Raw genomic sequence first — 12,428 nt, forward strand, 5'->3', positions numbered from 1 at the left:
CGACCCCCTCCTCATTAAGTTAGTGGCACCAGTCTTGAATCTGATCTTGTCATTCGCCTGGTGTTTATCTCTCCCATCTCCTGCTTCCACTGACTCTCCTCCTCATTGACACTTACATTTGTTTAAGGCCTTTTTCCATCTCTCTTGCTGACCACCACCAGATTCCTCTTTTTGAAGCTGTTGAAAGCTCCCTGGTCTCACTTTCAGTTGATTCTTACCTTGGACCATCAGCACCTCCTCGAGTTGCTAGAGATCTTGCACTTGCTGCAGTTGCCTTGTTGAAGAGCAGCTTCCCAAGGAAATAGCCCAGAATTGGAACGCTCAAAGCTGGCGCCAAGATGGCAACTGTCAGAACACCTGGATGTACACTACCTGTAGGAATTGAGGGAAATTAGGTCAGGCTCCAGTCATAAACCACAGCAGCTCAGGCAGCGATATCCTGTCTGTGAGCAGGGAAAACCTTTGTCAACCACAAATCAGGCCGAAGTGTGTTATTAAAATAGAAAACTTGGTTTATTGCAACACAAGGTGTTCAAAATATACAGCACATCCCAGAAGAACATAAGAACTAGAAGCAGGAGTAGGCCATCTGGCCCCTCGAGCCTGCTCCGCCATTCAATTAGATCATGGCTGATCTTTTGTGGACTCAGCTCCACTTTCCGGCCCGAACACCATAACCCTTAATCCCTTTATTCTTCAAAAAACTATTTATCTTTACCTTAAAAACATGTAATGAAGGAGCCTCAACTGTTTCACTGGGCAAGGAATTCCATAGATTCACAACGCTTTGGGTGAAGAAGTTCGTCCTAAACTCAGTCCTAAATCTTATTGCCCTTATTTTGAGGCTATGCCCCCTAGTTCTGCTTTCACCCGCCAGTGGAAACAACCTGCCCGCATCTATCCTATCTATTCCCTTCATAATTTTAAATGTTTCTATAAGATCCCCCCTCATCCTTCTCAATTTCAACGAGTACAGTCCCAGTCTACTCAACCTCTCCTCATAATCCAACCCCTTCAGCTCTGCGATTAACCTAGTGAATCTCCTCTGCACACCCTCCAGTGCCAGTACGTCCTTTCTCACGTAAGGAGACCAAAACTGAACACAATACTCCAGGTGTGGCCGCACTAACACCTTATACAATTGCAGCATAACCTCCCGAGTCTTAAACTCCATCCCTCTAGCAATGAAGGACAAAATTCCATTTGCCTTCTTAATCACCTGTTGCACCTGTAAACCAACTTTCTGTGACTCATGCACTAGCACACCCAGGTCTCTCTGCACAGCGGCATGCTTTAATATTTTATCGTTTAAATAATAATCCCGTTTGCTGTTATTTCTACCAAAATGGATAACCTCACATTTGTCAACATTGTATTCCATCTGCCAGACCCGAGCCCATTCACTTAACCTATCCAAATCCCTCTGCAGTCTTCCAGTATCCTCTGCACTTTTCGCTTTACCACTCATCTTAGTGTCACCTGCAAACTTGGACACATTGCCCTTGGTCCCCAACTCCAAATCATCTATGTAAATTGTGAACAATTGTGGGCCCAACGCTGATCCCTGAGAGACACCACTAGCTACTGATTGCCAACCAGAGAAACACCCATTAATCCCCACTCTTTGCTTTCTATTAATTAACCAATCCTTTATCCATGCTACTACTTTACCCTTAATGCCATGCATCTTTATCTTATGCAGCAACCTTTTGTGTGGCATCTTGTCAAAGGCTTTCTGGAAATCCAGATATACCACATCCATCGGCTCCCCGTTATCTACTGCACTGGTAATGTCCTCAAAAAATTCCACTAAATTAGTTAGGCACGACCTGCCCTTTATGAACCCATGCTGCGTCTGCCCAATGGGACAATTTCTATCCAGATGCCTCGCTATTTCTTCCTTGATGATAGATTCCAGCATCTTCCCCACTACTGAAGTTAAGCTCACTGGCCTATAATTACCTGCTTTCTGCCTACCTCCTTTTTTAAACAGTGGTGTCACGTTTGCTAATTTCCAATCCACCGGGACCACCCCAGAGTCTAGTGAATTTTGGGAAATTATCACGAGTGCATCTGGAATTTCCCTAGCCATCTCTTTTAGCACTCTGGGATGCATTCCATCAGGGCCAGGAGACTTGTCTACCTTTAGCCCCATTAGCTTGCCCATCACTACCTCCTTAGTGATAACAATCCTCTCAAGGTCCTCACCTGTCATAGCCTCATTTCTATCAGTCGCTGGCATGTTATTTGTGTCTTCCACTGTAAGACCGACCCAAAAAGCCTGTTCAGTTCCTCAGCCATTTCCTCATCTCCCATTATTAAAACTCCCTTCTTATCCTCTAAAGGACCAATATTTACCTTAGCCACACTTTTTTATATATATATATATATATATTTATATTTATATATTTGAAAAAAATGAAAATGAAAATCGCTTATTGTCACGAGTAGGATTCAATGAAGTTACTGTGAAAAGCCCCTAGTCGCCACATTCCGGCGCCTGTCCGGGGAGGCTGGTACGGGAATTGAACCGTGCTGCTGGCCTGGTCTGCTTTAAAAGCCAGCGATTTAGCCCAGTGAGCTAAACCAGCCCCTTATTTGTAGAAACTTTTACTGTCTGTTTTTATATTCTGAGCAAGTTTACTCTCACTCTATCTTACTCTCCTTTATGGCTTTTTTAGTAGCTTTCTGTTGCCCCCTAAAGATTTCCCAGTTCTCTAGTCTCCCACCAATCTTTGCCACTTTATATGCTTTTTCCTTCAATTTGATACTCTCCCTTATTTCCATAGATCACGGTCGATTTTCCCTCTTTCTACCGTCCTTCCTTTTTGTTGGTATAAACCTTTGCTGAGTATTGTGAAAAATCACTTGGAAGGTTCTCCACTGTTCCTCAACTGTTCCACCATAAAGTCTTTGCTCCCAGTCTACCTTAGCTAGTTCTTCTCTCATCCCATTGTAATCTCCTTTGTTTAAGCACAAAACACTAGTATTTGATTTTACCTTCTCACCCTCCATCTGTATTTTAAATTTCAACACATTGTGATCGCTCCTTCTGAGAGGATCCCTAACTATGAGATAATTAATCAATCCTGTCTCATTACACAGGACTAGATCTCGGACCGCTTGCTCCCTCGTAGGTTCCATTACATACTGTTCTACGAAACTATCGCGGATACATTCTATAAACTCCTCCTCAATGCTGCCTTGACCGACCTGGTTAAACCAATCGACATGTAGATTAAAATCCCCCATGATAACTGCTGTACCATTTCTACACGCATCAGTTATTTCTTTGTTTATTGCCTGCCCCACCATCTCGTTACTATTTGGTGGCCGATAGACTACTCCTATAAGTGACTTTTTCACCTTACTATTCCTGATTTCCACCCAAATGGATTCAACCTTGTCCTCCATAGCACCGATGTCATCCCTTACTATTGCCCGGATGTCATCCTTAAATTACAGAGCTACACCACCTCCCTTACCATCCACTCTGTCCTTCCTAATAGTTTGATACCCTCGGATATTTAACTCCCAGTCTTGACCATCCTTTAACCGTGTTTCAGTAATGGCCACTAAATCATAGTCATTTATGATGATTTGTGCCATCAACTCATTTACCTTATTCCGAATACTACGAGCATTCAGGTAGAGTACACTTATGTTGGCTTTTATATCTCTGTTTTGAATCTTAACACCTCGATCAGTAACCTCTCCTAAGTTATATTTCCTCTTAACTTTTCTTCTAATTTTCCTTGTCGTTGAACATCTTCATGTAACAACCTGCTGTGTCGCTTACCATTTATGTTTTTACTTCCCATTTTATTCCTTTTAGTATTACTGGGCCTATTCACTGAGCTCCCCTCAATTACTGTACCTTGTCCTGTCGCCCTTTTTGATTTTTGACTATGGCTACTCTGCCTTACACTTTCCGCCTTCCTGCCTTTTGTTTCTGTCCCTGTTTTACAACCTTCTGACTTCCTGCATCGGTTCCCATCCCCCTGCCACATTAGTTTAAACCCTCCCCAACAGCTCTAGCAAACACCCCCCCCCTAGGACATCGGTTCCAGTCCTGCCCAGGTGCAGACCGTCCGGTTTGTACTGGTCCCACCTCCCCCAGAACCGGTCCCAATGCCCCAGGAATTTGAATCCCTCCCTCTTGCACCATCTCTCGAGCCACGCATTCATCCTATCTATCCTGACATTCCTACTCTGACTAGCTCATGGCACTGGTAGCAATCCTGAGATTACTACCTTTGAGGTCCTACTTTTTAGTTTAACTCCTAACTCCCTGAATTCAGCTTGTAGGACCTCATCCTGTTTTTTACCTATATCGTTGGTGCCTATGTGCACCTCGACAGCTGGCTGTTCACCTTCCCTCCCCCCCAGAATGTCCTGCAGCCGCTCCGAGACATCCTTGACCCTTGCGCCAGGGTGGCAACATACCATCCTGGAGTCTCGATTGCGTCCACAGAACCACCTGTCTATTCCCCTTACGATCGAGTCCCCTATCACTATAGCCCTGCCATTTTTCTTCCTGCCCTGCTGTGCAGCAGAGCCAGCCACGGTGCCATGAACCTGGCAGCTGCTGCCTTCCCCTGGTGAGCCATCTCCCTCAACAGTATCCAGGGAGATGACCACAGGGGACACCTGCACTGCCTTCCTACTCTTGCTCTGTCTTTTGGTCACATCTTTTCTATCTCCCTCAGTAACTTTCATCTGCGGTGTGACCAACTCGCTATATGTGCTATCCACGACGTCCTCAGCAAAGTGAGTCCATCCTCAGCTCCAGAGCCGTCAAGCGGTCTAACAGGAGCTGCAACTGAACACACTTCTTGCACGTGAAGGAGTCAGGGACAGTGGCCGTGTCCCTGAGCTCCCACAGCGCACACGAGGAGCATGACACGGGTCTGGGATCTCCTGCCATGTCTTAAACCTTTTGTTAACATCAACAACTACAATTTAAAAAAAAAACACGAAGAAAAAATAAATAAATATACCAATGAAAAGAAAATGACAACAGAAAAACTACTTACCAGGGACAAAAAGCACCTCCTCTTCCTCCCCACCCCCAAGCTTCGAATTCCCAAACTCACTCTTAGCTGTGTCTCACTCTGGCTGTGTCAAACTCTGGCTGTGTCTCACTCTGGCTGTGTCTCACTCTGGCTGTGCCGCTCTCTGGCTGTGTCTCACTCTGGCTGTGTCTCACTCTGGCTGTGTCTCACTCTGGCTGTGTCAAACTCTGGCTGTGTCTCACTCTGGCTGTGTCTCACTCTGGCTGTGTCAAACTCTGGCTGTGTCTCACTCTGGCTGTGTCTTACTCTGGCTGTGCCTCTCTCTGGCTGTGTCTCACTCTGGCTGTGTCTTCTCTGGCTGTGTGTTCTCTGGCTGTGTCTCACTCGGGCTGTGTCTCACTCTGGCTGTGCCTCACTCTGGCTGTGCCTCACTCTGGCTGTGCCTCACTCTGGCTGTGTCTCACTCTGGCTGTGTCTCACTCTGGCTGTGTCTCACTCTGGCTGTGTCTCACTCTGGCTGTGCCTCACTCTGGCTGTGTCTCACTCTGGCTGTGTCTCACTCTGGCTGTGTATCACTCTGGCTGTGCCTCTCTCTGGCTGTGTCTCTCTCTGGCTGTGTCTCACTCTGGCTGTGTCTCACTCTCGCTGTGTCTCACTCTGGCTGTGTCTCTCTCTGGCTGTGTCTCACTCTGGCTGTGTCTCTCTTTGGCTGTGTCTCACTCTGGCTGTGCCTCACTCTGGCTGTGTCTCACTCTGGCTGTGTCTCACTCTGGCTGTGTCTCACTCTGGCTGTGCCTCTCTCTGGCTGTGTCTCACTCTGGCTGTGTCTCACTCTCGCTGTGTCTCACTCTGGCTGTGTCTCTCTCTGGCTGTGTCTCACTCTGGCTGTGTCTCTCTTTGGCTGTGTCTCACTCTGGCTGTGTCTCACTCTGGCTGTGTCTCACTCTGGCTGTGTCTCACTCTGGCTGTGACTCACTCTGGCTGTGTCTCACTCTGGCTGTGTCTCACTCTGGCTGTGTATCACTCTGGCTGTGTCTCACTCTGGCTGTGTCTCACTCTGGCTGTGTCTCACTCTGGCTGTGTCTCTCTCTGGCTGTGTCTCACTCTGGCTGTGTCTCACTCTGGCTGTGTCTCACTCTGGCTGTGTCTCACTCTGGCTGTGCCTCACTCTGGCTGTGTCTCACTCTGGCTGTGTGTCACTCTGGCTGTGTCTCACTCTGGCTGTGTCTCCCTCTGGCTGTGTCTCTCTCTGGCTGTGTCTCACTCTGGCGGTGTCACACTCTGGCTGTGTCTCACTCTGGCTGTGCTTCCCTCTGGTTGGGTCTCACTCTGGCTGTGTCTTCTCTGGCTGTGTCTCACTCTGGCTGTGTCTCTCTCTGGCTGTGTCTCACTCTGGCTGTGCCTCACTCTGGCTGTGTCTCACTCTGGCTGTGTCTATCTCTGGCTATGTCTCACTCTGGCTGTGTTTCACTCTGGCTGTGTCAAACTCTGGCTGTGTCTCACTCTGGCTGTGTCTCACTCTGGCTGTGTCTCACTCTGGCTGTGTCTCTCTCTGGCTGTGTCTCACTCTGGCTGTGTCTCACTCTGGCTGTGCCTCACTCTGGCTGTGTCTCACTCTGGCTGTGCCTCACTCTGGCTGTGTCTCACTCTGGCTGTGTCTCACTCTGGCTGTGTCTCACTCTGGCTGTGTCTCACTCTGGCTGTGCCTCACTCTGGCTGTGTCTCACTCTGGCTGTGTCTCACTCTGGCTGTGTCTCACTCTGGCTGTGTCTCACTCTGGCTGTGCCTCTCTCTGGCTGTGTCTCACTCTGGCTGTGTCTCACTCTCGCTGTGTCTCACTCTGGCTGTGTCTCTCTCTGGCTGTGTCTCACTCTGGCTGTGTCTCTCTTTGGCTGTGTCTCACTCTGGCTGTGCCTCACTCTGGCTGTGTCTCACTCTGGCTGTGTCTCACTCTGGCTGTGTCTCACTCTGGCTGTGTATCACTCTGGCTGTGCCTCTCTCTGGCTGTGTCTCACTCTGGCTGTGTCTCACTCTCGCTGTGTCTCACTCTGGCTGTGTCTCTCTCTGGCTGTGTCTCACTCTGGCTGTGTCTCTCTTTGGCTGTGTCTCACTCTGGCTGTGTCTCACTCTGGCTGTGTCTCACTCTGGCTGTGTCTCACTCTGGCTGTGACTCACTCTGGCTGTGTCTCACTCTGGCTGTGTCTCACTCTGGCTGTGTATCACTCTGGCTGTGTCTCACTCTGGCTGTGTCTCACTCTGGCTGTGTCTCACTCAGGCTGTGTCTCTCTCTGGCTGTGTCTCACTCTGGCTGTGTCTCACTCTGGCTGTGTCTCACTCTGGCTGTGACTCACTCTGGCTGTGTCTCACTCTGGCTGTGTCTCACTCTGGCTGTGTATCACTCTGGCTGTGTCTCACTCTGGCTGTGTCTCTCTCTGGCTGTGTCTCACTCTGGCTGTGTCACACTCTGGCTGTGTATCACTCTGGCTGTGTCTCACTCTGGCTGGGTCTCACTCTGGCTGTGTCTTCTCTGGCTGTGTCTCACTCTGGCTGTGTCTCTCTCTGGCTGTGTCTCACTCTAGCTGTGTGTCACTCTGGCTGTGTCTCTCTCTGGCTGTGTCTATCTCTGGCTGTGTCTATCTCTGGCTATGTCTCACTCTGGCTGTGTTTCACTCTGGCTGTGTCAAACTCTGGCTGTGTCTCACTCTGGCTGTGTCTTCTCTGGCTGTGTCTCACTCTGGCTGTGTCTCACTCTGGCTGTGTCTCTCTCTGGCTGTGTCTCACTCTGGCTGTGTCTCACTCTGGCTGTGTCTCACTCTGCCTGTGTCTCACTCTGGCTGTGTATCACTCTGGCTGTGTCTTCTCTGGCTGTGTCTCTCTCTCTGGCTGTGTCTCACTCTGGCTGTGTCTCACTCTGGCTGTGTCTTCTCTGGCTGTGTCTCTCTCTGGCTGTGTCTCACTCTGGCTGTGTGTTCTCTGGCTGTGTCTCACTCTGGCTGTGTCTCACTCTGGCTGTGTCTCACTCTGGCTGTGTCTCTCTCTGGCTGTGTCTCACTCTGGCTGTGTCTCACTCTGGCTGTGTCTCACTCTGGCTGGGCCTCACTCTGGCTGTGCCTCACTCTGGCTGTGTCTCACTCTGGCTGTGTCTCACTCTGGCTGTGTCTCACTCTGGCTGTGTCTCACTCTGGCTGTGTATCACTCTGGCTGTGTCTCACTCTGGCTGTGTCTCACTCTGGCTGTGTCTCACTCTGGCTGTGTATCACTCTGGCTGTGTCTCACTCTGGTTGTGCCTCACTCTGGTTGTGTCTTCTCTGGCTCACTGGGAGAACTAGCTGGGTTTCTCTGTTGGTTCCACACCTGGCCAGCTTTATACAGAACTGAACCATGAGTGGTCTCGGGCTCCCCCTCCTCCCTCCCTCAGTGTGGGAGCTCCAACCCTATCGCCACAGGTTATAACAACACTGCACACTGTGATCCAGATGTGGTTTCATTCACAATTCACACTCTGCAGCCTAATCCGCTTTACAACAGAAACAACAAACTAACTTTTAATTTTGTACTTCAATTAAATACAAGTTTACCATGTTCACATGGACATTTCATTCCCTAATAGCCGGTGGCCCATTTAACTCTTTATAAACAAGTACAAATGAGTATTGATATCGGAGGATAAAGCAGAGGAGTGAGTGGCTGGAAAGTTGGGGCAGGGGCTCGGACTTCAGATTCTTGGGCCATTGGGGTGGTTCTGGGGGAGATGGGACCTCTCCAGACCGGATGGATTGTACCTAAATCGAGTTGGGATGGGGTTTCTGAGCAGCGTTTTGTTAGTGTTGTTGGGGAGGGTTTAAACTAACTCTGCAGGGGTGAGGGAACCAGGAGAAATGATCAGAGTTGTAATTTACACAAAACACGGAGAAATGGACAGCACAGGAAAAATGCAAAGTAAGTAATGAAACAGGCCCAGAGTAAGGGAGAAACCATTGCAATCTACATCAGGGTAACTGTGCATGTCCGTGCATTCACAGAGCGTGGTTAATCAGGTTGCTGAGTCACAGGCACAGATTACCAGCTGAAAGTATGATGTTGGGATGAAACCAGAGACCTGGTGCAAAGAAGACCAGCATTAACATAGAACATAGAACGATACAGCGCAGTACAGGCCCTTCGGCCCTCGATGTTGCACCGACATGGAAAAAATCTAAAGGCCATCTAACCTACACAATGCCATTATCATCCATATGCTTATCCAATAAACTTTTAAATGCCCTCAATGTTGGCGAGTTCACTACTGTTGCAGGTAGGGCATTCCACGGCCTCACCACTCTTTGCGTAAAAAACCCACCTCTGACCTCTGTCCTATATCTATTACCCCTCAATTTAAGGCTATGTCCCCTCGTGCTAGCCACCTCCATCCGCGGGAGAAGGCTCTCACTGTCCACCCTATCTAACCCTCTGATCATTTTGTATGCCTCTATTAAGTCACCTCTTAACCTTCTTCTCTCTAACGAAAACAACCTCATGTCCATCAGCCTTTCCTCATAAGATTTTCCCTCCATACCAGGCAACATCCTGGTAAATCTCCTCTGCACCCGTTCCAAAGCTTCCACGTCCTTCCTATAATGAGACGACCAGAACTGTACGCAATACTCCAAATGCGGCCGTACTAGAGTTTTGTACAACTGCAACATGACCTCATGGCTCCGGAACTCAATCCCTCTACCAATAAAGGCCAACACACCATTGGCCTTCTTCACAACCCTATCAACCTGGGTGGCAACTTTCAGGGATCTATGTACATGGACACCGAGATCCTTCTGCTCATCCACACTACCAAGAATTTTACCATTAGCCAAATATTCCGCATTCCTGTTATTCTTTCCAAAGTGAATCACCTCACACTTCTCCACATTAAACTCCATTTGCCACCTCTCAGCCCAGCTCTGCAGCTTATCTATGTCCCTCTGTAACCTGCAACATCCATCCGCACTGTCTACAACTCCACCGACTTTAGTGTCGTCTGCAAATTTACTCACCCATCCTTCTGCGCCCTCCTCTAGGTCATTTATAAAAATGACAAACAGCAACGGCCCCAGAACAGATCCTTGTGGTACGCCACTCGTAACTGAACTCCATTCTCAACATTTCCCATCAACTACCACTCTCTGTCTTCTTTCAACTAGCCAATTTCTGATCCACATCTCTAAATCACCCTCAATCCCCAGCCTCCGTATTTTCTGCAATAGCCGACCGTGGGGAACCTTATCAAACGCTTTACTGAAATCCATATACACCACATCAACTGCTCTACCCTCGTCTACCTGTTCAGTCACCTTCTCAAAGAACTTGATAAGGTTTGTGAGGCATGACCTACCCTTCACAAAACCATGCTGACTGTCCCTAATCATATTATTCCTATCTAGATGATTATAAATCGTATCTTTTATAATCCTCTCCAAGACTTTACCCACCACAGACGTTAGGCTCACCGGCCTATAGTTACCGGGGTTATCTCTACTCCCCTTCTTGAACAAAGGGACTACATTTGCTATCCTCCAGTCCTCTGGCACTATTCCTGTAGCCAATGATGACCTAAAAATCAAAGCCAAAGGCTCAGCAATCTCTTCCCTAGCTTCCCAGAGAATCCTAGGATAAATCCCATCCGGCCCCGGGGACTTATCTATTTTCACCTTGTCCAGAATTGCCAACACTTCTTCCCTATGCACCTCAATGCCATCTATTCTAATAGCCTGGGCCTCAGCATTCTCCTCCACAATATTATCTTTTTCTTGAGTGAATACTGACGAAAAGTATTCATTTAGTATCTCGCTTATCTCCTCAGCCTCCACACACAACTTCCCACCACTGTCCTTGACTGGCCCTACTCTTACCCTAGTCATTCTTTTATTCCTGACATACCTATAGAAAGCTTTTGGGTTTTCCTTGATCCTACCTGCCAAAGACTTCTCATGTCCCCTCCTTGCTCGTCTCAGCTCTCTCTTTAGATCCTTCCTCGCTTCCTTGTAACTATCAAGCTCCCCAACTGAAACTTCAAGCCTCATCTTCACATAGGCCTCCTTCTTCCTCTTAACAAGAGATTCCACTTCTTTGGTAAACCACGGTTCCCTCGCTCGACCCCTTCCTCCCTGTCTGACTGGTACGTACTTATCAAGAACATGCAATAGCTGTTCCTTGAACAAGCTCCACATATCCAGTGTGCCCAACCCTTGCAGCCTACTTCTCCAACCAACACATCCTAAGTCATGTCTAATGGCATCATAATTGCCCTTCCCCCAGCTATAACTCTTGCCCTGCGGGGTATACTTATCCCTTTCCATCACTAACGTAAAGGTCACCGAATTGTGGTCACTGTTTCCAAAGTGCTCACCTACCTCCAGATCTAACACCTGGCCTGGTTCATTACCCAAAACCAAATCCAATGTGGCCTCGCCTCTTGTTGGCCTGTCAGCATATTGTGTCAGGAAACCCTCCTGCACACATTGTACAAAGAACGACCCATCTAATGTACTCGAACTATATCTTTTCCAGTCAATATTTGGAAAGTTAAAGTCTCCCATAACAACTACCCTGTTACTTTCGCTCTTTTCCAGAATCATCTTCGCCATCCTTTCCTCTACATCCCTAGAACTATTAGGGGGCCGATAGAAAACTCCCAGCAGGGTGACCTCTCCTTTCCTGTTTCTAACCTCAGCCCATACTACCTCAGAAGAAGAGTCCCCATCTAGCATCCTTTCCGCCACCGTAATACTGTCCTTGACTAGCAGCGCCACACCTCCCCCTCTTTTGCCCCCTTCTCTGAGCTTACTAAAACACCTAAACCCCGGAACCTGCAACAACCATTCCTGTCCCTGCTCTATCCATGTCTCTGAAATGGCCACAACATCGAGGTCCCAGGTAACAACCCATGCTGCCAGTTCCCCTACCTTATTTCGTATACTCCTGGCATTGAAGTAGACACACTTCAAACCACCTACCTGAACACTGCCGCCCTCCTGCGAAGTCAAATCTGTGCTCCTGACCTCTATACTCTCAATCTCCCGTACCCCAAAACTACAATCCAGGTTCCCATGCCCCTGCTGAATTAGTTTAAACCCCCCCAAAGAGCACTAACAAATCTCCCTCCCAGGATATTGGTCCCCTCAGGTTCAGATGTAGACCATCCTGTCTATAGAGGTCCCACCTTCCCCAGAAAGAGCCCCAGTTTTCCAGAAATCTGAATCCCTCCCGCCTGCACCATCCCTGTAGCCACGTGTTTAATTGCTCTCTCTCCCTATTCCTCATCTCACTATCACGTGGAGCATTAATATTAAATACTCCTGGGACTGTGATGAAAATATAATATTTTGTCAATATTTACTGATGATATTTTGGTGTACTGTGAAACAGGCTCGAGTCTGT

The 12,428-nt window shown here is 48.2% G+C and overlaps 1 protein-coding gene across 1 annotated transcript in view; it reads right to left on the reverse strand.

Annotated features, from left to right (window-relative positions):
* The window catches only part of LOC119963595 (disintegrin and metalloproteinase domain-containing protein 12-like), a 432,269-nt gene that overhangs the window by 19,494 nt on the left and 400,347 nt on the right, over positions 1–12,428 (reverse strand). The window contains exon 18 of the mRNA XM_038792926.1: positions 219–372. Coding sequence (XP_038648854.1) covers positions 219–372 — 154 coding nt within the window. The remainder of the gene's footprint in view (positions 1–218; positions 373–12,428) is intronic.

Source organism: Scyliorhinus canicula, chromosome 3 (assembly GCF_902713615.1).
Source record: "Scyliorhinus canicula chromosome 3, sScyCan1.1, whole genome shotgun sequence".
In the NCBI taxonomy this organism is placed as follows: Eukaryota; Metazoa; Chordata; class Chondrichthyes; order Carcharhiniformes; family Scyliorhinidae; genus Scyliorhinus; species Scyliorhinus canicula.